At 45.3% G+C, this 24,320-nt stretch overlaps 3 protein-coding genes and 1 long non-coding RNA gene across 10 annotated transcripts in view; 2 read left to right on the top strand and 2 right to left on the bottom strand.

Moving 5' to 3' along the window:
* pcnt (pericentrin) overlaps positions 1-12,261 on the bottom strand; it is a 28,093-nt gene extending 15,832 nt beyond the window's left edge. For 3 of the 7 annotated variants that reach the window (XM_053844588.1, XM_053844590.1, XM_053844591.1), the window contains exons 1-27: positions 12,058-12,261; positions 11,604-11,633; positions 9,855-10,028; positions 9,327-9,437; positions 8,185-8,334; positions 7,294-8,120; positions 6,890-7,216; positions 6,472-6,685; positions 5,752-6,168; positions 5,468-5,686; positions 5,309-5,404; positions 5,116-5,247; positions 4,017-4,296; positions 3,820-3,920; positions 3,553-3,664; positions 3,256-3,382; positions 3,040-3,159; positions 2,842-2,917; positions 2,670-2,774; positions 2,464-2,575; positions 1,949-1,989; positions 1,755-1,886; positions 1,254-1,479; positions 1,028-1,178; positions 458-911; positions 192-389; positions 21-92 (exon numbers count right to left, since the gene is read on the bottom strand). In XM_053844588.1, the coding sequence (XP_053700563.1) occupies positions 21-92; positions 192-389; positions 458-911; positions 1,028-1,178; positions 1,254-1,479; positions 1,755-1,886; positions 1,949-1,989; positions 2,464-2,575; positions 2,670-2,774; positions 2,842-2,917; positions 3,040-3,159; positions 3,256-3,382; positions 3,553-3,664; positions 3,820-3,920; positions 4,017-4,296; positions 5,116-5,247; positions 5,309-5,404; positions 5,468-5,686; positions 5,752-6,168; positions 6,472-6,685; positions 6,890-7,216; positions 7,294-8,120; positions 8,185-8,334; positions 9,327-9,437; positions 9,855-10,028; positions 11,604-11,633; positions 12,058-12,105 (5,052 nt within the window). In that variant the 5' untranslated portion in view covers positions 12,106-12,261. The remainder of the gene's footprint in view (positions 1-20; positions 93-191; positions 390-457; positions 912-1,027; positions 1,179-1,253; positions 1,480-1,754; positions 1,887-1,948; positions 1,990-2,463; positions 2,576-2,669; positions 2,775-2,841; positions 2,918-3,039; positions 3,160-3,255; positions 3,383-3,552; positions 3,665-3,819; positions 3,921-4,016; positions 4,297-5,115; positions 5,248-5,308; positions 5,405-5,467; positions 5,687-5,751; positions 6,169-6,471; positions 6,686-6,889; positions 7,217-7,293; positions 8,121-8,184; positions 8,335-9,326; positions 9,438-9,854; positions 10,029-11,603; positions 11,634-12,057) is intronic. The other 4 variants (XM_053844593.1, XM_053844595.1, XM_053844589.1 and 1 more) reach the window with 3 other exon arrangements.
* LOC128747052 (uncharacterized) lies at positions 4,620-8,799 on the top strand. Its single transcript, XR_008412626.1, has 2 exons — positions 4,620-4,803; positions 5,344-8,799. It is a non-coding gene; the product is annotated as an uncharacterized LOC128747052 (long non-coding RNA).
* Positions 12,262-12,713: 452 nt separating the features above from the next.
* On the bottom strand, positions 12,714-15,869 carry rtn4ip1 (reticulon 4 interacting protein 1). Its single transcript, XM_053844597.1, has 9 exons — positions 15,469-15,869; positions 15,171-15,322; positions 15,007-15,075; positions 14,683-14,807; positions 14,546-14,594; positions 14,339-14,475; positions 13,782-13,965; positions 13,001-13,093; positions 12,714-12,932 (listed from the first exon to the last, which is right to left on the bottom strand). Exons 1-9 carry the CDS (start codon positions 15,725-15,727, stop codon positions 12,810-12,812), a joined length of 1,191 nt encoding a protein of 396 aa, XP_053700572.1. The 5' UTR covers positions 15,728-15,869; the 3' UTR covers positions 12,714-12,809.
* On the top strand, positions 15,697-21,531 carry qrsl1 (glutaminyl-tRNA amidotransferase subunit QRSL1). The gene is made up of 11 exons (XM_053844596.1): positions 15,697-16,037; positions 16,837-16,996; positions 17,055-17,153; positions 17,223-17,319; positions 17,454-17,615; positions 17,680-17,855; positions 17,944-18,056; positions 18,410-18,602; positions 18,685-18,802; positions 18,871-19,076; positions 19,666-21,531. Exons 1-11 carry the CDS (start codon positions 16,014-16,016, stop codon positions 19,911-19,913), a joined length of 1,596 nt encoding a protein of 531 aa, XP_053700571.1. The 5' UTR covers positions 15,697-16,013; the 3' UTR covers positions 19,914-21,531.
* The last annotated feature ends 2,789 nt before the right edge of the window (positions 21,532-24,320 follow it).

Below are 24,320 nucleotides of genomic sequence, written 5' to 3'. Positions count from 1 at the left end.
ATGATGAAACCACTTTTTACCTGTTTCTTCAGGACACCAAGAGCATTGCAGTGTTCAATATCCAAAGATTCCTTTTGTGCCATGAGTTCAGCCTGCAAAGAGATTTGAAATAATTACTCTGTTGTCTTGTGGTTACAATTTGTGATGAAAATGATAAATTGTAACCGTCTGATGAGACGGCTGCGGCTCACCTTGTGAACCTGGCTCAACTCAGCTGCCATGGCTCTAAACTTGTCCATGTGCAGCTGAGCCAGCTCCTTCCGTAACTCCTCCCTGATGGATTTCTGTTCTTCAAGGTTTCGCTCGATTGTCTTTTGATGCTCTGTTTGTTGAGACTGAAGGTCTTTCAAGTGCTTCTCTTCACGCTGAACAATTTCATCGCGCAGAGTCTGAGACAACAAACTCACAACATTATAGAAACTAAGGTACTGTCGACGTGCACACATTTGCTTCCTACCTGAACCTCCTTCAGATATGTGGCCTCCAGAGTGTCCATATTAGCAAGCATCCTCTTCTCGAGCTCATCCTTCTCCTCCTGGTGTTTGACACTCAGCTCAGACTCAAGAACCTCCAGGTGAGCACGACTGGTTTCTTGAAATGCTGTCTCCAGACTCTCAAGGTCCTTCTTCCGTTTAGAATTGAGTGCTGCTTCCAAGGAAACAAGCTGACTGTTGTGTTTGCATTCTAGCTGAGCGACGGTAGCGGAGAGCTGTTCTCTGTGACTGGCACCCAGCAAATCAAGGCCAGCTTTGTGTTTATCCTCCAATAAGGCCTTCTCTTGAGAGTGTTGCTTAAGCAGCGCTGCCCTCAATTGTTCCATCTCAGTTTGGTGTTTACTTCGCAGCTCAGATAAAGAAGTGTCATACTTCTGCGACAGACACTGCTCCAACATGGCCTTCTCCGTCTGGAACCTAAGCGACAACAATAGAAAGGACTTGAAGGCAAACTTTACAGCAACAGGTCAACCATTTTCATCATCTCACGAAGACAGGGAGGCTGGATGACATCGACCCGAGACAGTTCTCACCTGTTTTGGCTCTGGCGCAAGCGCTCTTCTGCTTGCTCCTGTAGGAGGACTCTAAGCTCTTTAATATCAGTGATAATGCAACGGTTTTGGTGATGCAACCCAGGGATGACCTCATCTTCCAGTTTCTGATTTTGTTTCTTTACTTGCTGACCTACAGGACAAAAATCTTTGTCAAGCAATGAATGAAAACCACACACAATTTGGAATTAGTATTAAATAATATTACTTTCAGAAGTGTCTGAGCCGGTCTGCAGATTCTGCAACCTCTCCCTCTCTTCTTGAACTGCTTGCTCCAAACATCTCTTTTCCTCGTCCATCTGCTTCAAAAGCCCCCTCCTCAAGTCTTCCAGTTCAGTCTCATGTTTGGAATTCAACTCCTCTCCCAACTTCCTACTTTCGTTCTCATGTCGTTCCTTGGCGTCATTGACCTGAGCGAGGTCCTCAGCAAACTTCTGGACAGATTGTAGAAGTATCAGACACATACTTTAATACAGTCGAACCAGGGAGGTTTTGAGGGTACAAATACCTGATAACACAATTCCAAACTCAAGAAAAGGTTAGTCAAGAAATTTTTCTTCTTTCCGATTAGGAAGAAGTCATAAACAAGTATTGCATTTTGACAAGTGAACAGCTCAGTGTAATAGTTGAGATGAAATAAGTGAGTGACTTTGACATAGGACACATTACAGCCCCACTGTTTCACATTTATATGAGTCAGATGTTTTACCTTTTCCATGTCTGTCAGTGCTCTGTCCTGTTGTGTTCTCAAAGCAGTAAGGCTCTCCTCTAATGAGTGAATAATGGCCACTTTGGTCTGTAGCTCTTCACTGAAGCTCCACATTCTCTGCTCTACCTCCACCTGGAAGATGAAAAATATTATTTCAAACCAATTGTTATTACAGCAATATTTTGGTTCCTTACCTCAACATGTCTGGCTGCATCCAAACGCAGTTGAGTGATCTCTGAAACAGGAGAAGTATAATGCTACCACATTCCACTCATTCACTCAGAAAATCCAAAGCATTACTTTTTTTAAATCGGCAATGATTTGGTTTAATAGGAGTGAATAGCAAAAATGTTTCCAAACCCTTTCATCACACTGTTAAGGAGGATTATGGATAGAGCAGAAAAAGTTTAGAATATTAAATATTTTTCATTTTGGAAAATGAAATCGTAATATATTTAACACTAGCAATGATTCCCTTATGGTGAAACAATAACGTCTTTACTTATTTCCTTAACATTGCAATGCTTAAAAGCAGCTTTTAATTTTGAAGTGGTCTCCATAAATAAAAGTAATATGAGAATAAGCTCATGTGAAACCTGGTGTAGCACTGAGGTATGAACTGTCCATAATTCTTGAACAGCAACAATAAATCACTGATGATGACAGTTATGAAAATCATTTCTATACCATTGTTACAGTAAAAACATACCATGTAAATGTAAGTCTGAAAGTTTGGCTCTGAGCTGCTCCAGGTCCAGTGCATGCCGAGACTTCAGCTCTTGCAGGTCTTTATAGTAATGATCAGTGAGGTCTGAGCGCATCTTGAATCCAAGGCAAAGAATTTATTAAGACAGGACATGACAAGCAGAAGAGAGCAGGACAAGCCGAAGAGAGTTGCCTAAAACCATGTCCAACCTGATTTAGTTCCTCATTGAAAGACAGAGTCATTGAGGCTTGCACATTTTCCAGTGCCTGTTTGTGGCTGGTCTCCAGCTGGTCACGCAAACTGTCAAGAACTTCCTAAAAAGAATCAGGAAAAGAGGTTAAGAAAATTCACTCAAACGTACAGTTATGGGTGTAAGTGCACCTGTTTGTCTGGTTTGAGGGTGTTTTCAGAAAGCGAATCATCCTTCTTGTGCACCACCGGGCCTCCAGATATGGACCTGAAATGGGCAAACATCACTTTACCGCTTCATTCTTCACCGATACTCCAGCCTTCAGACTATTTTGACTGGTAGAAAGCACTGCAGGGAGGATCGAACGTTTACACAGCGTATAGTAGTACCTGGGATCTGTGGTTCTGAGAACCGACTCCTCCAGGGCGCCTTCCACCAGCTTCAGCTGGAGAAGAGCGATTTCCTCCCTGTGGTTCTCCTCTGCTGATTGCAGTCGTTGCTCGAAGTACCTGAGGGGGGGGGTTGAGGGCGGTATGGATGTATTGGAAAATGGGCTGTCCAGAACATCAACTCACACATGCTCTCACTCATGCTGGTGCACCCACCTCCGGAGGCTTTCCAACTCCACCTCATTCTGCTCCTTAATTTCACGTTTTTGCTCACTGAATTCTGCTTTAAGGCGTTCAATATCCTCAACACGTGACGAGCGCGCCAACAGCTGCTCCTTCAGTTCTGAAGCAAAAAAAGACACGTCCATGAACACACACCCCACACGTACATCACTAACTGCAGCACATCGCCTTCCTTTATCAGACACTCCCTTCTCTTTCCGTCACATATCTGTGACAGTTCGACAAAACTGACCCTGTGTGCTTTTGTGTCATACAGATTTACGGTCTCACCTCCCAACTCTTGACGGCTCGCTCTCATGCTCTCCAGCTGGGTCCACAGTTGACCTACTTCCTTCTCCGAACTCTTTTTTAGTGAGTCTCTCTCTTCCTGCAAGCGCAGTACCTAGATATGAAAAGAACATGATTTAAGCATAAAATCTTTCTGTCAAATCACAACTAGCCGTGGTTGGTTAGCATTCGCAGCAACACAAAAACAATGTAGCAAGAAATAAAATTACAAAATACATATTTTCCCCCTAAAAACCTTTCATTACTCACCTCTTGCTGCAATTGTTGCTCCTTCTCTTCCAGATGATGCACTTGCTGCTGTTTCTCCTGCAGTGCAGCCAAATGACTTGATACCAGCTCCTCCAAAGATGCTGCGTTCAAACAAAGAAGAGTTTTAAGTTTACTCTTTGGATATTAGATCACTGCCCAAACACAGGAAGCAGATGGAATTGACCGAAGTGACCTACTGGCTGCCACATCTCTGTCAGCCCAGGCTTGCTTCAGCTCCACCTCCATTCCCAGAATCTTCTCATTGTAGTCCTTCTGACTTCTCTCAGGTTCAGCCAACAGCTCTGACTGAGACTGAGATAAAGCTTGCTGGGCATCATTCAGAGCTTTTTTGGTTTGATAAAGTGAGGCCTTAGTGCTTGCAAGTTCCTCTTGGGCTTTAGCGAGGCTGTCCTTGTAGTCCACACACTCTTTGGTCAGATTCAGACGCAGCACTTCAAGATCCAGAAACTTTTGATCCTGCAGAGAGTATAGACAAAGCCTTTGGTTCCGGAGCAGTTGATTGGGAATGTTCATTTCTAAATTCATTTAATGATCCAGGCAACATATTTCTACACTTCTGACATCCGGCTAGTGATGGACCATCAGTTACACAGATGTATATTTGTGACAACTCTTCCAATTCCAGGAGACAACCCAGCCCTCACAGTCGGTTACCAAGAAAAACAATCAAATATTTAAGTGCCTTTGAAGAAACATTATATTAAAAATGACTCATCCAGTTTGTCTTTTAACTTTTATGTTCTTCAACAGCTTTGCTCAATGACTTAGATGAATGCAATAAACCCTGCTGGATTAAATAAAGCCCTCTTCACTCAGTTCTAAGCCCCATAACATACCATACGTGAACAGACCATCCATTGCCCCGAACTGAAAGGTGACCCACAAAACTAGGACATATTCCAGTTGTGTTGCCAATTCTGGAGGATTTCTGAATGCCAATGGTCGTGGTCACAATACAGACAGGTAAGTGGGACATGTTAGTATTCAGGTTTTGGATAAGTTACATGTTGGATTGTGAGGAGTGCTGGGTAGTTATTACATGCTAAAATAATAATATTCAGGAATGTGGTTAATAAGATGCCAAATGGGAAATGATCCAACACAGCCAACAGAGTTTGTCTGAAATATGATGGTTCAAAAACGCTCAGAGTAAAAGCTACCAAGTCAACATCGAGTTTAGGGTAAAGGTTATCAACATTCATGTCAGTGCAATTTTAAAGCTACAGCTTGGACTTGAACTTGTGCATTATTTTCAAACTTGTGGTCATGGTTTACCTGAGCCTGTTGCAGCTCAGCCTGGTGGGCAGCTTCCAACTCCCGGGAGAGCTCGGACCTCAGCTGAACCAGCTCCTCATTGTGTTTGGCTACTAGCTCTGACGTCATCCTCTCATGCTCGCGCTCGGTCACCTGCAGAGGTGGAGAAAACAATCAAGGCGGGGGGATGTGATGACAGTGCTTCTTCAAATACCTGTTTGATGAGACTGATTTGTTTCTTCTGCTCAGCCTCCATTGTGGCCTTCTGTTGCTGCACCTCCTTCTCCATCCACTTGTTGAGTTCAGAGATCTGAGGTTACATGGATAACCATTTACCATGACACAAGCTTTTGGATCCATTCCAGACTCTCACCTCATGCTGCTGTTTATCCAACAGATCATCTACCTCCTGTTGATGTGACTTGCTCAGCTCTGCTGTTGTCTCCTCGACAGCTAGGGCCTGTTTGTCCAACAAAAACTTGACCTCCTGCTCCATCTCCCTCTTCTGCTGCTCAAGAATTTGTCGCACATCGAAAAGCTCTTGGTTCTTCTCCTGTTTCTCCACCTCCCATTTCTCCCTTTCTTCTGCAAACTGACAGAGAAAAGCATGGCAAGGTAACAATGGTTTCAAGAGAAGCAAAAAATAATATTTTTCACCTCATCTTCCTTTGCTTTGAGCAAATTCTCAAACTGTTCCAGTTCATCCTCCAGCACTTGCTCCATCTTTTTTATCCGCTCATCCATTTGCTCTCCTTTCTTGATGCTCTCCTCCCGCTCGAGAACGACTTGAGCTTGTTCCTCCTCCAGTGTGGTAAGGCTTTGTGACAGACAAACTACCTTAGACTCAAGTTCTTGCTTCAGCTCCTCAGCACTATTCAGACTGGTCTGGCTCTCCTCCAGCTGTTCCTGAAGTCCCAACATTTCTGTCTGGATTTTGAGAAGCTGATTTCGGGCAGTATCCAGTTCTTTTGATGCAGCCTCCAACTCCACGGTCCTTTGGTTGAGAATGGCCAGTGTAGTTTCATAGTTTGCTGTGGTCTCCTTCAGCTGTGACTCCAGGCCACCACAACAGTCCTGGGATGAGAGTAAATGACACATTTTTCAGTTAGAACCTGAAGATAGCTCTGGATCCAGTCTTCCATCCACCCATCCCTTCAAACCACCTGAGCCTCCTCGCTTGTCTGTCAATGAACCTAGGGCACATTGGACCCCCCTTCTTTAAAAAAAAAAAGTAGCAATCCTCTTAGTTGTTTAGCAGCTCACACAGACCTCGCCATTCAAATCTTTCTTCATATTTTCCATGCAGTGAACTTGAGGATGATAAAAACTTGGTGTGAATCCTGCTCAGGCCTGTGCAGAAGCTAAATGTTGAGTTACCTTTAATGGTTGGGCCTCTGCCAGGGCATCGTTTTCTGGTGACAAGGAATGGCCGTGGTTTTGGTTTTCTTTAAGGACGGCAACATTGATGTTGAGATCTTCATCACAATCATCGTCAGTCTTCAAAGGCTCTAGCTGTTTGGCACAATTTCTCTTTGATTTATCCTCTTGTTGCAAGCCAACCTGCCTCAGCTCATTATCCACTTGCACACATCTGAAAACAAATGATACAGGCATCAATAAAAAAAGTGTATATTGTCAGTTAATTGAATCGTATTTATTGGTAAAGATATTTACAATTAAAATAAAAATACCTTGCAAGCAATATTAATCACACCCATGTTATATATAAGAATGAATGAACATTTTTCTCATCGCCAGCTCCCCAGGTTCGACCGAGAGAGGTCACTAATCTCACCTGCTCTGAGCTGCATCCAACTCTTTAGTAATCCTGCAGACTTCCTCTCTAAGCGCAGCCAGGTCCTTGTCTTTGACAGTAATCTCCTGACGGAGCTCGGCACACTGTTGGTTCAGCAGCTCTTTCTCCAGGTCCAGCTCCTGAAGTGGCTGCTCCGAAAGCTGACTCATCTCCAGCCTGTCACAGTCAGAATCAATGACCCACTGAGACAGACAGTTTGACGTATCTTCCACCGGGATGGAGGGGGAGCTGCAGAGGAAGTCGACATCCTCCTTCTTGGAAGCTAAAAGATGACGATCCCCGAGCACCTCACTGTTCAACTCGAAACTATAGGAGAAAAGTTTCATCAGAACTGTGATTATTTGGCACTAAAAACAAGGCACTGTAGTCGGGTTTGGTCAAACCTGTAGTTAGAGACGTCTAGTTGACTGCATTGTTCGGACCCCTCATTGGCAAGGGAAGAGGGCGAGCGCACAAACGGAGCACGTGGCAAGTATCTCTCCATAAGAAGGTCCTCAGGTATCAAAACATTCATGTTGTCCTCATCTGGTCTGCTTTGAAAATGGTGTTCCTCCTCAGCAGCTTCAGGTGCCAACCCTGCCTTCACCTGATTGTGCTTGTTCTTGAAGTCTTTGAGTTCAATGACCTCATCTTCTCTATGCTTGAGTTCCCTATCTTTCTCCTCCAGCAGCTGCTTAACTTGCTCCATTTCTGCTTGGTGGTTCTCAATAGCAATCTTCATCTCTTCCTCAAGCCTTTGAAGACTAATTAAATAGGTGTTGCCCTCCTCCTTGCACCTCCTCTCAGCCTCCTCCTCCTCCTGAAGCCGTGTTCGTAACTCAAGGACTTCTTGGTTCAGCTTCTCTTTCTCCTTTTTATACTGATGCATCTCAAGGCACTGAGTCTGGAGGTCTGCTAGCTGAAGCTCCCATTCTTCTCCTTGCTCTTCCAAGCGTTTCTTTTCCTCCCGCAGCTGTGAGAGCACACGCTGATGACTAGCTTTTTCATGTTCATATTCGGCACGTAATTGTTGGCTTTTTTGTTGCTCCAGCTCGAGTTTTGTCTCCAGTTCTTTCAGAAGAGAGTCAGGATCTGCACAGTTGGATCCCTCAGACAAGGTGTTCTTATCGGCAGGATCTCCATTTGAGAGGCCATGACTAAACTGCTGGTGGCCAACATTTGAAACATCATTGGCAGCCTGACTTTTGATGCGCAGAAACTCAGCACTCGTCTGTGTAAAAGACAGAAATGCAGTTGAACCCTTTTTACACTCTTTGAAAGGTTAAACAACACACCTGCTGGAGTTGTCTCTGAAGTCCTTGAATCTCACTGGCCATCGATTGAGCCTGCAGTTGAACCTGGTCTCGACTTGCCAGAGCCTCCTGCAAGTTAGTGGTGAGCTTGGAAATAATCTCATTCCGCTTTTCCACAGCTTCCTGTAACTGCTGCAAGTGATAATGAACAATAAGCAAGTCATCTTCTCTTTGAACTTCTCACAGTTGGACACCTCAGAACATCTAAAGGTGCCATGATGATATCCTTACAAGGCCTCTGGTTAAACAACAAATGTCTCCATACATTACTATAATAAGAAGAACTGATTCGGACAGATGAATGACTCTTGAGTTTGGCACCCACCTTCACCCTATTAACTCAGTTAACTCAATGTCTGCCATTTGCAGTTTGGCTGCAGGAGAAAATAACAGCCTGTTATGTGGAGGAATAAATGTTAGCAATCCTAGCCATAAATAGTGTATTTATTATTTTAGACTAAAAGGTTAGTGTCAGACTGAAAGACCAGTGTAGGTGGTGTGCACTTGAAGTGCATCATAATGGATGCTCTTTAATCCCACCACAGAACTGGATCTGAGACCACATTGTGACAAGAAGCCTAGCTCAAGCTGTGCGATTTGTCCATCACAGAGCACGTTCACAAACTCCACATTCAATTTCATAAAACCTTTAGTTTAAGAGCCTGCTTCGTTGGGTCAGACCTGCACTTCCACCCCTTGAGACACACATATGTTTGAAATGTCAACATCAGTTCTACAAGATAGAAAGTGCAACAGCATTCTGTGTTTATTTAAAAAATTCTACTGCAAAATCTCAGTCATGCCAGACATGTGACCAGTCCATGAGACTGTCAGTCTTGATGGATCATTATTACATTTGGAAAAATGGAAGATTTTACCAACAAAAAAGGGAAAAATAAATTAGATCGTCACTGTACTTATTCTCTGATAAAAGTGGCGAAGGACTATTCAAATAATCTGTGATGTCGGCAGATAACATTTAAACAGGATAAAATCTCAGTTCAGATCTCACATGCTGGGGAACAGAACCCTTAAATTACAACCTAGAAAGGTCTGTTTTACACAATATGAGCCCCTGAAATGAGCAGGATTGGACCACTTTTTGCAAGGCTGGCAGCATTTACCTTTAGTTGCTCTCTGCCAGTCAGTGTGACAAGATCTTCATCTCCAAAGTCCTTGACTGCAGACAGATTTGCCTTCTGTGCAAGGATCTGGTTGTTCTCACTGTGAAGCTCCTGTTCGGATGATGGGATTCCATTTTGCTTCTTTCATGACCACATACATTGTTTAATCACGGCCATGCACACTAGACACCTGAACTTTCCACAAAAAGGGGACCAAATACGATCATGGTAAATCCAGCCCAGGTTACTATGACAACAAGCCTCGCAGGCAACATGATGGTTAGTGACCTATTTCTTCTAATGTATGTTTACTGGGCAGAGGGCACCACAGAGCTGACAATGACTCAATCTGACAAATTTATGTGGGGGTGCGGGGGAGAAGTGTTGGCCACTTCAACCAAATGAGATGGAATAAATGAAGGAAACAATGTTAGTGCTCGACACAGAAACCGACTTGTTCTGCCTGGCACCTAAAATATAACAATTACATGATAGATTCTTTGCGGACAAGTTGTTCAAGTTGAGTACCTCTTTATTGGTGTTGGTCTCCAGTTCTGTATCTGTGGCAGATAGCGGTGCTTCTACGCCACAGACTTGCGACGCGCCGTCATTCTGCGGGACATTCTTGCTCTTCCTCTTCTGCGTCTTTTTCGTCGACCCCGAACTGTCGCCTTTCGCCCGCTTCTGTCTGAAGCTAGCAAGCTGCGAAGGAAGGAGAGCGAGAGGTAGACCGACACGTAAGTCAAGACCACCGAGCACCACCACACGACGAGCATTGCAAAGCTCGGTGGTTGATGTGGACAAATCACCAGAGTCCAGATTTCTGGCAGTTGATATAAAATGTAATAGTTAACCCGCCACTCCAAAGTTGTTGATTGTGATCAGCAATGAAAAGTTAGATAATGGAACTCCATGATTTGAGAAGTTGAACACACAAAAAAAAAAAAACAGCACCCAGTGAAGAAGGAAAAACTATCCCAGGAGAGAAAATACAGCCTAGACCTGGCAGGAGCTCCAGTAAACCTCCAGTTGATGTAGATCCACAAAAAGTAAAAAATACTGTCTCAGCTTTGACAAACCTAAACCGGAGAACTAGGTTTAATTCATGCGAACAAAAAAAAAAAGCTGTGGAAAGGATTTTGTTTAATTTCCAGGAGACTGAGTAAATAAAAAAATCTCCCACGAGGCATTTCAATTCCCCACTCGCTCTTTGCCTCACTTCCTCTCAGCCCATCCCTCCTCTTTAAGCAGCTTAAAATGAGATTGCACCAGTCACATCATGACAGAGACCCTCATGGAGCACTTCCTTAACAGTGGACAGACTCCCATGCGTCTGCTGGATAACTCCTCATCTCCAAGCCAGTCGACTCAAGCTCTATAGATAAAAAGCTGCCAGTCTTTGAGAAGCACACATCAGGAACGCGATGCCATCCTAAAGCTCCACGCACAGCAAACCAACGGTCCAGAGAGATCCTGAAACTCTGGATAAGGAATGGTATGTGTCTAGACGAAGGAAGGAGGGTGGAGACTGGGAGATGCACTCACACAGAGAGGAGGAGGAGACATAGCCTTTGTTTGTGGTGAGCAGCATCACTCCGTCATTTAGGCATCACATGACCCAGGGATACTTGTTGATTCATGTGAATAGGAACATACAAGTGAATAATCTCGATTATATAACAGCATCTTAAAGCTGGATCAGATGTGAGTGAGCCTTCGATCAATATCAACCGTCTCCTTGTAAAATATTATTGTACTGCTTTACAAATGCTGACTGTCGTCAACAGATGCTTTATGACCGTCCTCTGCACCATCATGCTAATAACTCACTAGCTACGGCTCTATTTAAGACAACACATTAGACAGAATCTGTCCTGAGCCTGGGGCTGCATCCACAACTGACTCAACAGCAGGCGGCTGATATGACTCAAGACGACAACCTAACTATTGCCACGTGACATCAGGGCAACAAGATCTGGTGCTATACTTAGCGTCTTTCCATTGAGTGGTTATAAGAGATTTGGAAGCAAGAACAGACAATAAGGATAACTGTCAGAGCAGTATTACCATAGCAACAGCATCCATGTGAAAGGTAGTTGCAATATCTCTTGGGCTTACTGCACCACCTGATGGCCTGCAGCACGCATGACATGAGGTGCGCACAGCGAGAAAGAACTCATGAGAGGTGAAGCGGGCAGAAAGAAGTGCAGAAAAGGTTCTTCACCAAGTAAAGAATCACTTAACTCCAACCGAGCTGTCACTATTTTCCATACTCACCGATCCACTGCGCGGCATGCTGGTGGGTTTCTGTCGTGAGGAACAGGACCGACTCAGTGGAAATAAAGCCAGCACATAAAGAACGGACTCCTTAAAACGTTTCGGGTGCGGTGTGAAAAAAACTGAAATTAAATGCTTCCACGTATATCTCTAACCAACATGGTGAAAAATCATACGCACTTGCAAAACCGGTGTAGCAGAAGACTTGCGCTGTGATTCGTTAGTTCAGAAGTGCAGAAAGGTGCACAGCGTGAAACTTCGTCCACAAAGGTTTGCATAAAATCAGCAAACAATAAATTGTTCAGCGTAATCCACATTTAACACATACTCGGATTCTGTTCGGCGACACATGAAACGCTAATAGGCTCCGCAAACGGGAAAAGTTTGCGCAGAAATACCCGAAGGACTGACAAAAGAGTTAGCCAAGTGCTAGCAACCAAGCTAAGAAACAAACCTTAGCTCTGCCAGCTTCCAGTTTCCTCTGCCGTTCATCGTCATCCATCTCTGGGTGAAAACCAAACTGTTGGATCTGTAGGACGACCGTCCCGAACGTGCTTGAATGACTCACGTCTTACATATAGCCCACTGAAAACAAATATTTCAGCTTCCTTCACATACAACTGTCAAAGATTGTGCATGGCCGCCAAGTAGGTTAAGATCCGCCCTTTCTATGTTGACCCGAAGAAAGCGACCAATCAAGTGACTTATTTTATATCTTTCACCAATGGCCTCTGTGTTGATGTTAGAGGCCCGCCCCCTCCTTCTGAAACTGAAATGCGCAGGACCAATTGGATGAAGGCCTGGGATACCAAAATTAGATTGACAAGTTAATAGCCAATCCAAGAACAGTAATTCATAACTCGACAGTCTGGCATTCAGATGAGTTATTTTTAAACTGTAACGGATTTTTGTACGAGATATTTGGGTATCGAAGACGCTGTTAAAGTAAACAAATAAATAACATATTGTATTACAAGAGACTGGTAAGTAATTTTATAGAATTGCGTGTTCTATTTATGTGTGAGACTTAAGAGTGTTCCTCTTTGATTCAACCCAACTAACAACCAGGCGCCATGTAAATTCAACCACACTTAAGTATTAACATGCTTTTATTTACAAGTGCAATGTCATATTCAGTGTCGTGCTCAAACGTCTCATTAATACAACACTGCGATCTCATCCTAAAACTTGGTTGTCAAAGTCAAGTCAGTTTCCATCAGGACTTTTGATCTGAACCACGGTCTTTCCTCTGGCGTGGCCTTTCTCCATCTTCTCAAAAGCTTGAGGCACTTGAGAGAAACTGAAGACCTCGTCCACCACAGCATGGATCTGAACAGAAATAATAAAAAAAATATGCTTGCTGGCATTTTTTTTGGGGCACAGAAGCGTGACCGTACCTGTCCAGCATTCACCATTTCAGTGATGTCATCAAGTGCTGGTCCACTGGGTGCGAAGAAACCCCAACGGTAGTGGACACCCTTCACAAGGTGCTGCAGGAAACAATAGGTAAATGCAAAATAAAGTTCATGCAGAGTGGGGTTTTTTTGGGAACCCCCGACCACAGATGTCCATGATTAATCAGTCAGTCCCTGTCAAGTATGATATTATGGCATAAGTAAATTATCAGATTGTGATCTTTTCATTAAAGAACAGAATTGTACAGTATATTAACTTTCATCAAGTGAGGTAAGAATATTCCAACTGTTGTTTCAGCTCCAGCAAATGCAAAGTGGTCAAAGATGACAAGTCTTCTACTTCTAAAGCAGATGACGATTAAATATGTTTTTTAAAATCAATATTATAGTTCCGTTAGTCATAGAATAAATGGTGAATTTTAAGTTTGCACACGAGCCACTAGGTGTCAGCCTCACACACTGCCGGTTTAATCATATATGCATTCCTTTAAACTCTGAGGTAATCGTCAGCTTAAGTTCAGGTAAATGTTTAAATAAATGGAACACAGCCACCTGGAATTCATTACATCATAGATCATTGATATCTTGATCATTTACAGTCCTTAAATCCCGATTTAGACCTTTAGAAAAGGTCATCTTGAAAGGGTGAATAGATAGTCACAGAGCATTAACATATTGACATAATTGTCAAACAAGTGGAGTACTACAAACCAGCCCAGTGTGGGTGTTTTTGTCTTGTATTTCGTACGTATTTTCCACCAACCTTGATGGCCTTGGTGGTCATGGTTGCAGCCGTCTGCAGCATCCCATCAGCGATACCCAGCAGGTCCGTGTTCTGCAGGAAGGGCGTCACCAGGGTAACATACTTGGCTCCGCACCACGGCTTAAGCAGACCCAGCGCCCAGTGCTCCGTGTCCCCCCCAACATTATCTAGGATCAGGTCAAACCTTCAGACCCACAGCAAACACAGAAGAAAGGATGTGTCGTAAAGATAACATAAAGCTGGTTTTACTCTCAGGTTTCAGAACGTAATGAGGAATCTTCACAGACAAAGGATGGGCCCAAAACAATGTTCAAACTACATTCCATTTAGTCAGGCACAAGCTTTAGGAGCTTTCACTCGGACTCTCAAATCATGTTCCACAGGGATCCCACTTCTCTCCAAATCAGAGTGAGTATAATTCAATATGACTTGCACACAGCAGTTGCAACTTCTCATTACTTCTGCACAGACTGCTGTCGCTAGAACAAAGAGGGGTGCCATGGCAACAGCTCACTCTCCAATTAAACGGCAGCAAGAAGATTTTGAGGCTCTCTTACTTCTCGAAGGCGGCCAGCGACTTCTCTACAGGTCCAGCAGTGTAGTCCACCACCTCGTCCGCACCCAAGTTCCGCACTAGAGCCTCTGCATTCTGGGAGCATGTCACTGTCACGTGTGCACCCCACGCCTTCAACAGCTGGACACGCATTACACATTAATATCACACTTCAGAGTGCTCACTCGTGCGCATTAATAACGGTTGCTACCTGAATAGCAAACGTTCCCACTCCTCCGGAGCCTCCAAGGATCAAAATCCTGGCAGGGAGTAACACAATTATTGTCCAGTGCGACCACCCACACGTTCATTAGAGCGAAAACTTGAACAGGGACTCAGTGTTCTGACCTTTTCTTGCTGCAGTTGTCTTTGGTGAGGCCACCAGTGTTAACAAGTGCTGACCAGGCAGTCATAGCCACGTAGGGAATTGCTGCAGCCTCAGTGTGGCTCACTGACTTTGGTTTGAAGGAAACCTCACAAGCAAAGGGAAAGAGAGGTAAATGATGACGGCATAAATAACACTGTCATGTTTTGGTAACTGCCACAATTCACTGCAACAGTTACCGTTCCACTCACAGCAGCATAAGCTGAATCAAATGAATTTTACTGATTAAACACAGTACGATATAAAGACACAGACTACATTCTGACAGTCACTTATGTGTGTTTCACCTCGTTGCCACTGAGAACCACAAACTCAGCCAAGCTTCCCTGTTTCCATGGAGGAACTGCAGCCCACACCTGAGAACAGCAATTTACAACTGGACATGAAATCTCAACCTGAAGCATCACTATTCCTCTGCCTGTATTTGTGATAGAACAGCAGCTTTACATACCTCATCTCCCTCTTTAAAGTACTTCACGTCCAGCCCACACTCCATGATGACCCCTGACACATCCCGGCCCAGTATGAGAGGGAACTCACTGCCAGTCTGGTTCAGATTTAGAGGGTCCCGCTTCATCGCCAGTGATGCCGCACCATAACCACCTGACAGAACCATGAACATCTGAAGTGAACGTTGGCATTTTGACCAGACACAGCGGGGGTGATATACAGAAAAACAATCATAGTGAAAATAATATATAATTAATATAATGACTGAATGTATTCAAATAATGAACAAAAAAAGTCACCTCTCATGCTGACATCAATGGGGTTGAGTCCTGCAGCAAGCACCTTGACGACAACCTCATTGGGGTAGTTGAGGACGGGGAAGCTGGCGTTTTTCGTGAACCTCAGGACGTCATTGCTCCCGTACTTATCGATAACCCAGGCGGGCATGACAGTCCTGCACGATCTGGAACAACTAAAACTCCTGGAGTTTGACACGCATGGAGCTGTACGGCGAACTAACAGCCGCTCGATGTGAAATAACCGCTGTACTATCGTCATCTTTATCGCTTTGTAGTAACGTGATCACAAAATAACGTTACATACATCTACCTTTAACGCACAGACATGATAATTCCGGGCACTTTTACCGAGTATGACCATAATCGTTTTCAAACAGATCAACTGAAGACTTCCGCCTCATTCTTTGCGTCATATGGCTTTTCACCTATCAAAATGCAGGATGCTCCGCGTGCAGCCAATCAGAGAAGCCGTTAGTCAAGCATTGCGACCGGTGAGTCCAGAAGGTTGAACAGGAGTGTGGAGGTTCTCTGGAGGAACTGTAAATATGCTCAGCTTGACATTGAAAGAGGTTAGTTCCCACGCAGTCCGTATTCAGTAGGACGGTTTCATTTGAATCTTCTGCTGTTTTTCAGTGGCGTTTTGAACCATTTCATTCATTTACTTTACAGTCTATGGGGAGCAGTAACTAATTCAGGGTGAAGAATAACGCTGATGGTTTATACCTCCCAAACAAGTTCACCACATGTCATTTAATCCGTGTTCCTATGGTGCACATTAACATGCGGTTATTGAGCGTAGTTGAAAGCAAATTGTTGATGAATAAGACTATAATGGCAGTTTGATTTAAATGTTTTCTTGTAGTAATCATCATAGTTTATAGTAGTTCCTCGTATCAAACTAAACTAACAATATTTTATGGTCAGTACAATGTTATCATCAAAGCACTCATGTATTTTATGATATTCATGATAAAGACATGTTTCGTGGATTAAGATGAACATATCTGCATGTCTTGTCATACTACAGAAGCCACCATGTCAACACGGGCCAGGGTCTATTTGTTGGTCTGTCTCTCAGTTGGCTTTCAGTTTTGTTTCTGTTGAAAATAAAAAATCCCCACCTCCACCCAATTCTTATTTCCTAACTAGTTGTGAAGATAACCCACCGCCTTTATTTTCTCCATGTTTCCAACCAGCTGTATTTATGTAACCCAAAATATTTTATATTTAATTGTCTGAAATTTGAACTAAAAGGATCAAGGAGCTTTATTAGATAAAAAAATAATAATGGTGTATTTTACCTGAATAACACTGAAATTATATTAGCTACTAAAAAGCTTGAGTTAGGAACCAACTTTGGTTTTTCAGGTCTCTGCAGCACTCAGGGAGGGAAGCGTTTCTCCAACTGAGCTGTGCAGGAAGTGTCTAAACCGCATCAAGAAAACCAAACATCTTAACCATTATATTAGCGTGACAGAGGAGCTGGCACTCAAGCAAGCACGGGCGGCTGGAACCAGGCTGCAACAAGGTGAATCCTCGCTCTGTGTGTTGAGCTTCATATTGTTAACTACCTCACACCTGCTCAGGTGCACCTAGAGGTCTGCTAGATGGAGTGCCCTTCGCTGTCAAAGACAACTTTTGCACTGAGAACATCAGGACCACGTGCGCGTCCAACATGCTCAAAGGTTTCCGTGTACAATTATTCTGCTGAGTCGTCAATAACAGTTGTCATGACAACAGAATTTGCGCTGCAGATTATTTGCCTCCCTACAATGCCACTGTGGTGCAGAAGCTCCTGGATCAAGGGGCCGTTCTTCTGGGGAAGACCAACATGGATGAGTTCGCTATGGGGTAAAGCCACTCACCACAACTGGCGCGAAAGTTTATATGATACAAAGAACAAAAATGTTCGACATGGTTTCTCATAACTTGGTGCACTGATGAGCTTGTCGCCAAGGACTCACTCAAACCAAAGGTATTTTCAGCTCTGGCAGTACAGACGGGACCTTCGGTCCGGTGCGAAACCCCTGGAGCGACGCTGCCCCCTACCGTGAGCAGACAGGGGCGGAGCCAGACTCAGACTGGGTCATCACCGGAGGAAGTTCTGGAGGCAGCGCTGCAGCCGTCGCATCTCTCACCAGCTTCTTGTAAGTTCTTCCATTTGAATTTCTAAACAACGCAGGGATCATTTGTGCCTTTCTTTTTCCAAAGTGCGTTAGGCTCCGACACAGGGGGTTCCACGCGGAACCCTGGAGCGCTGTGCGGCGTCCTGGCATTAAAGCCGACCTACGGTCTGCTGTCCCGACACGGCCTCATCCCTCTGGTCAACTCCATGGACGTCCCTGGAATTCTAACACGTAGTGCCGATGATGCCGCTCTTGTCCTAGGTAACCAGTGACAGGCAGCTGAGTGTTTCAGAGTAAACAAAATTTTCCTCTGACCTCCTTCCCGGTGTCTCCTCCACTGGTTACCTAGATGTTCTTCAAGGCCTCGATGTCCGAGACTCCACCACTGTGTCTGCGCCAGCGTCACCTCCAGAGCTGCCTGAAGACTTTGACATCAAAAACCTCTGCATAGGCATCCCAAAAGTGAGTGGCCTGTGGTGACCTCAGTCAAGGTCATGAACATGAGTGATATTATTGTCTTCAATTTCTCTTATGATCTTGAAATCATGGTGCTGAAAAGAGGAACCCTGTCTATTATGGAACTTTTCTGTCTCTCTGGTGTTATTTACAAGGCTGAGGTCTCAGGAGGTGAATGACGCATGTTTCTTTGTAAACTTTCCTCCAGTGAGATAGTTGCAGGAGCTTGGTCATCTTTCAGAACCTCAGAGTCGAGCTTTTCTGTTTTCTTTTGTTCCCTGCACTGATGCATGAGCTGGTCACTTCCTGCTCACTCATCAGTTCTATAAGAAGATCCTCTTTCCTCCTATGTGTGTCAGGAGTACCACGCCCCAGGCCTGTCTGACGAGGTGCTGGAACAGTGGAGTCGAGTCGCCGACATGCTGGAGAGGTCAGGGGCTCGGGTGAAGCAGGTGTCCCTCCCCCACACGCCCTACTCCATCGTGTGCTACCACGTCCTGTGCTGCGCTGAGGTGGCATCAAACATGGCCCGCTTTGACGGGCTGGAGTACGGTGAGGAAAAGTGTCACAGTTACCTGTCTAACTGAATTCATGCACATGCTTGACATGTGTGCTGATGAAATATTTCCACCAGGCCACCGCAGCACTGTGGACTCTTCAACTGACGCCATGTACGCTGCCTCCAGACATGAGGGCTTCAATGACGTGGTGAGAGGCAGAATTCTAACTGGAAACTACTTTCTGCTCAGACAGTGAGTCAGCCACAGTCCCCTCCGCTGCTGTCAGTCTTGGTAGTCCATAGTTTCTAACGTGTGTGCAGGAACTACGAGCATTACTTTGTGAAAGCCCAGAAGGTTCGCCGGCTGATCGCGCAAGATTTTGAGCGCGTGTTCGACTCCGGTGTGGATGTGCTGCTGACGCCCACCACTCTGACTGACGCTGCTCGCTACTCAGACTTCACACAGGAAGACAACCGCACACGCAGCACCCAGGAGGACGTGTTCACCCAGCCCGCCAACATGGCAGGTACAGGAAGTGTGAATCATGCTTTCCTTTGGAAGCAACTGAAAGAAGTTAGTCTCAGGGGAACATTTCACTCCCCATCACAGGTGCATAGTAATTCTGAAAGTCGGTGACAAATCTGCCCTGTTTTGCTCCAAACAAGCCTGATATCAGATTCAGAAACACATTTGTGCTCTCACTCTCTCCTCATCCGTTGATGCGTGCTTGAATGTCTCACTCACTGTCTTCGTTGTGGTGGTACAACATGGGCATTCGCAGTTCCAATAGTCTAATTCAGGAACAGCCAGTGAGAAAATACTTACTGAAAATACTGAGGAAGTCTGGGGTCAAACTGCACATCTGTCACTGAGATTATTTAGGTGGGCTTCTACCAACTACCAACCCGGCTGGTCGATTTGGAGGTGCGACTTCAGCGTCTTCTTTTGTTCACCCCTGGATGACACTCGTCAACACGTCTTCATTTCACATCAAAGTGGGTCATAAAGGCTGTTTGCTTTGAGTCAGGCTTTCCTCTGTCTGTTATCGCTCTCCAAACCAACCTTGAGGTTCTAATCACAGCCCGTCCTTCAACTCTCCTGTTTCCTCTCCACAGGTCTCCCTGCTGTTTCCGTGCCAACCGCTTTATCAAAACGAGGCCTTCCCATTGGCTTACAGTTGCTTGGTCCCGCCTTCCAGGACAAGAGGCTGCTGAGTGTGGCCCGCTGGATCCAACAGAGGGTCGGCTTTCCCACTATCAGTCACTTTGAAGAACCCAGCGAGGACCGGTGTGACCCCAGAGCACCCAAACACACTTCGGCTCTTGGAGGAACCAGTGGACACGAGGAAATAAGGAGACTATAAATACACAATGAGACAATGAGCCTTTGTCTGTGTTTGTGGGGCCATTTCAGGGAATGATCCCCGCTGACATGTTCTGTGAGGGGCCTTCAAACACCACCAGGGAGTGCTCCCTCTGGAGAAGGTTAGGTCTGGTGACAATCAATAAAAAAAGTTGAAGATGGAACAAAGTTCCAAAATATAAGACGGATTGTGAAGGTCACGCAAAAGCACACCCGTGGTGTCCACTGGCCCATGCAGGAGTGAAGAACTGTTGACCAGAGGTGAGCCAGTGAGATTGCGTAATCCTGAACCTGCACCTGCGAGGGAGTGTATATTGGTCTCACTGTTATCTGGGTCTGACTGTGCCTGTCTTCCACTGAGCTGGGAGACCTAGATTAGGGATGTGGTTGCCCTGCAGACAGAAACAGAAGTACTTTGTCAGTACCAGCTTCAGCATCACTTTAAACTGTGGTGATGAAACAAACCTGCAGAGTGGAGCTCATGGTTTGTTTTGGCCCTTTGAATGGCAGAAAAGATATTTGGCCTCAGTGAAAATGAAATCATCCTGAACCTTAATGCAGGGTAATTTTAGATTCCTGTGATTAAAATAACACCAAACTTCGATGTCAACTTCTATTGCGGGACATTTAAAGTGGATTAAATCCCAGCAGGACTGGTTTAGACGGATGAAAGTGGGATTACAGGGCTGCTCCTGCCCTATGACCTCGTCTCTGTAAATGCAATGCCTCTAGCTTTATGTTTGTCTTGTTAATTTGGTCATTCAGTAAGTTTAGAGTTGCTTTTTAAAATCTGTTTTGCTTCACCTCAGCGTCTGTTTCGCTGCTCTGGGTCAGGTGCTGGTTCTGCTGATCCACCAGACCAGGACATCTCCCAGTGGCCCCTGACACTCCATACAGCTGCCCTTCCCTCCATTGTTTGAGTACAAGTCTCCTTTGTAGCCATAACCAACAGCTGACTGGCCGACTTCTTCAGGTCACCCCAGCAGAGTGGAGAAGTTGAATCAATGGTTGGTCAAGGGCTACAACTGCAGATCTTTTCTCCTCCCATGGCAAGGAAAGGACCGTCTTTACAGCCACTCCCTAACATATGCTCCATGTTTGGGTCCTCAGCTGGGAAGTCCAGTTACGGAGAGCTTCTGAGACCATGGCCAAAGTCATCTATTTGTGTCACTTTTGAGCTAGTTTGGTGTGATGAGTGACATATGTTTTTTTTTTTTTTTGGATGAGAAGGCAGAAATGCTGGCTCTCCAAAGGAGAATTGGCCGGAGCCGCATGAACATGTGCCACACCTAAAGCATGGGATTAGTGACACAGTGTGTCCTGACAGGTGAAGAGATTGCCTGAGGTTAGCTTCTGCTGCTTGTTTAGCTTTCCCGCAGATTAACTTTCAGGTTGGGGAGTTAAGTTCTCTTCAAACTTTTGACTGAGCCTCACTGCGGACGCTGCACCAGGAGAATGGAGGGATGTCCCTGAGCCAGAGTGGAGTTGACATTAACCGTACCATTCCAATGCAGATCTACATATGGTGTTAGAGCGATAAGTCAAAGGGAACAACTCTGTCAGGCGAGTCAGGGACCAAAACCTGCCAACAGATGCATCCCTTCTTCCTCCTCCTCCCAGTGTTTGGACCAACACTAACTTCTCTTTTCATTGAGGATGTGCTCAGCTGATAAACCTGGATTCCTGTGAAGAATATTGACACCATGTAAATGAATATGCAGCTTTAAACCACTTCGAGTTTTGTCTTCGTTCACTCTCTTTTCATCTGATCAGTGAGCAGCCACAGAAAGAGGTACAGACTTCCCTCATGGTGGGAAGGGTTGCCATGGAGAGCAACGCAACAACATGACAGCCCGCGTGTCATTTTCCACGCAGCCATTAGGCTAACTTTGAAAGGAGATCTGTCTCTGTTACACCCATGTTGGTCAGTGTGAGCGTCAGTCTTGCAGCACCAAACGCGTCCACACAGGCTTGTTGGTAAACATTTTCATAAGTCATTTTTAGGTTGATGGCCCATGAGTTATCCATCATCCGAGTCATTCTTTCCTTATCCAGCAAGTTGCGTCACATGGTGGGACTGTGAAGATACTTACTAGATACTAGTTTCTCTGCTTCTCTGGTACTCACCCTTCAATTCTAGACTATCAGGACTCTCTCAGAAACCACATCGTGGAGCGCCCCAGGAACCTCTCAAATAAGAGAGAATAGTCCAATTCCATGCGTCCTCTCAGAGGGATTCAGCTGTGAAAATGCTTGGTTAACTTGCTCCCTCCAGCCGGAGGCTTCTGCAAGCAAACCAGCTTCAGAAGTTACAGAGTGACTTCAATGAAACTGCATCCCAGGAAATGCTGAGGATGAGACGAGGAACCTGCGTCGAAGAGTGCAGAGGCATCAGAGGTGCTGGTCTAGTATCAGGATGTGCCCATCAGTCAGCACTTACACCACTGTTGAGGATTTCTCGAAAATCCCATGACAAGTTTTGATGGTTAACTTCAGCTCAGAACCCTGCTCTTTTCCGTCGCACAGGAAACCGCTGCACACCAGCAGTTCAGTTTCACAGTATGATTCACATTCAAAGGGCTTTTACTGAGATCATGAGGCGTTACCACTAGCCTCGACACCAAATTCATTTCAGCAGCCGAGTGTGCCAACAACTACCGGGCAGTGATGTGAGACCATCACCTGACCTGCTGAAGTGAGGCGAGCCAAGTCCCTCCCCTCCTAATAAATTGATGAGTGAGTTGAGACAAGTCACCGACAGGAACTACTCGACTCTTCTGAGAAGCTTTTGTTTGTGGTGGAGCATTTCTGAGCCCCAAACACACACAAAAACACCGCCTCTTGTTTGCTCACACCAACACCCACCTCAGGTTACAGGAGTGGTCACACTCCAGCGGTCAGCTGAAGGGGAGCGAGGCTGCACCACCTGACCGCTCTCCACTGTTAAAGTTTGGAGGCGCAGCAGGAATGTGGTCCGAACTCCCTGCAGCAGTAAGGGGGGGAGGTTTCTACTGAACTGTGGACAAACACCTTCTGAATGTGACAAGCAGGAAGTGAGAGCAGGAAAGTTCCACATCAGAGGAGCTGATTAGATGGACAATATGGCCTTTGTCATGTGATCTGGGTGGGACGAGGGGGTAGTGGGTGGAGGGGCTGGGACAGGTGAATTCCATGAGTCAGTCCGCAGAATAGTTTCCCTGTTCTGGTAACCACTGAAGGTCAGGTGTTTGCAACACAGCCACTACCATCTTTGGTTCCGTTTTGGTCGAACAGCCAGGTCCCATCCAGGGTTTCTGAACCTCACTGACAGGATTAACAGTCAAGCCGGACGTGGAACGGCTCCAGTTCCGACCCTCTCCTCTTACATCTCAGCCCAAATTTTCACTCAAAAAAAGGATCACATGTACAATTCCAACTCTTTATTGAACTTACAAAAACACCTAAAAATCACACAGAATTTAACATATCCCCACCGTCCCAGAAAAATGACGCTCATTTACAATCAGTGGTTTAATATTCAGGCTTGATCCAGTTGGAGAGCAGCCCGCCGACTTCACCAAGAGGAGGTCCCGGTGAAGGCCGCAGTCACATGGGTCGGTCCCTTCACTCCACCCAGGACCGGCAGCATCAACTCCCAGCATCTCGGGCGAATCCAGAACTCCATGGGTGTTTTTCTTCATTTAAAAAAAAAAAAAATGGCCTTCCCAGTCCAGTAGTCACATGGGTCCAGGTCTTCAAGACCAACCATAAAGGACAGAAGCCACAAGAGGAAGCAGCAGGGTGAGGCCAGAATCTGTTCGGTCGCAGCCGTTCTTGTCAGTGGAGGTGGTGTTTGTGCCGTTGGTGGACACCATGGTGCTGTTGATGAGGCTGGTCGTGTTTACAGACGGGTCTGTTGTGTTCTGGCTGTGAGCCACCTGGAAGACAGGTCCCACAAACACATCACTGACCATCTCTGGAAGCTGATTTAAGCACCTCCTTAAGCAACTTTATAACTCAAGCTCTCTTCACCTGGTAATCACCGATAACTTCTGGTGCGATTATAGTTCAGGATTTCTCTCCATACAAATGACTCCAGCTCATCCTCAGCTGCTAATTCAAAGTTCTTCATCCAACACTCACAATGCTTCGAATCTCATCCATTCAACTGAAGCAAAGCACGGCACAAGCGCAGTCTGTTCCCTGGCGTCTTCTCATCCAACTTTCCTAAGTTTTGCACTTTGAAATGAAACTTTAGAAAGGTTCAACTTTGTCTTTTCAAAGTTACGAAATGCGTCTCGAGTCGGCCTTTTGTTTCCTCAGAGTAGACATCCTCATGAGGTCACGCGGGCATCATCTTACACTTGAATTGAAACATGGCGCAGGTCGGTTGACTGGCAGTTGCGGGTCTCAGGTGACCACTGCCCGT

The sequence above is a fragment of the Synchiropus splendidus genome, chromosome 16 (assembly GCF_027744825.2).
Source record: "Synchiropus splendidus isolate RoL2022-P1 chromosome 16, RoL_Sspl_1.0, whole genome shotgun sequence".
NCBI classification, from domain to species: domain Eukaryota; kingdom Metazoa; phylum Chordata; class Actinopteri; order Syngnathiformes; family Callionymidae; genus Synchiropus; species Synchiropus splendidus.
This window is presented reverse-complemented; position numbering and strand designations above follow the sequence as displayed.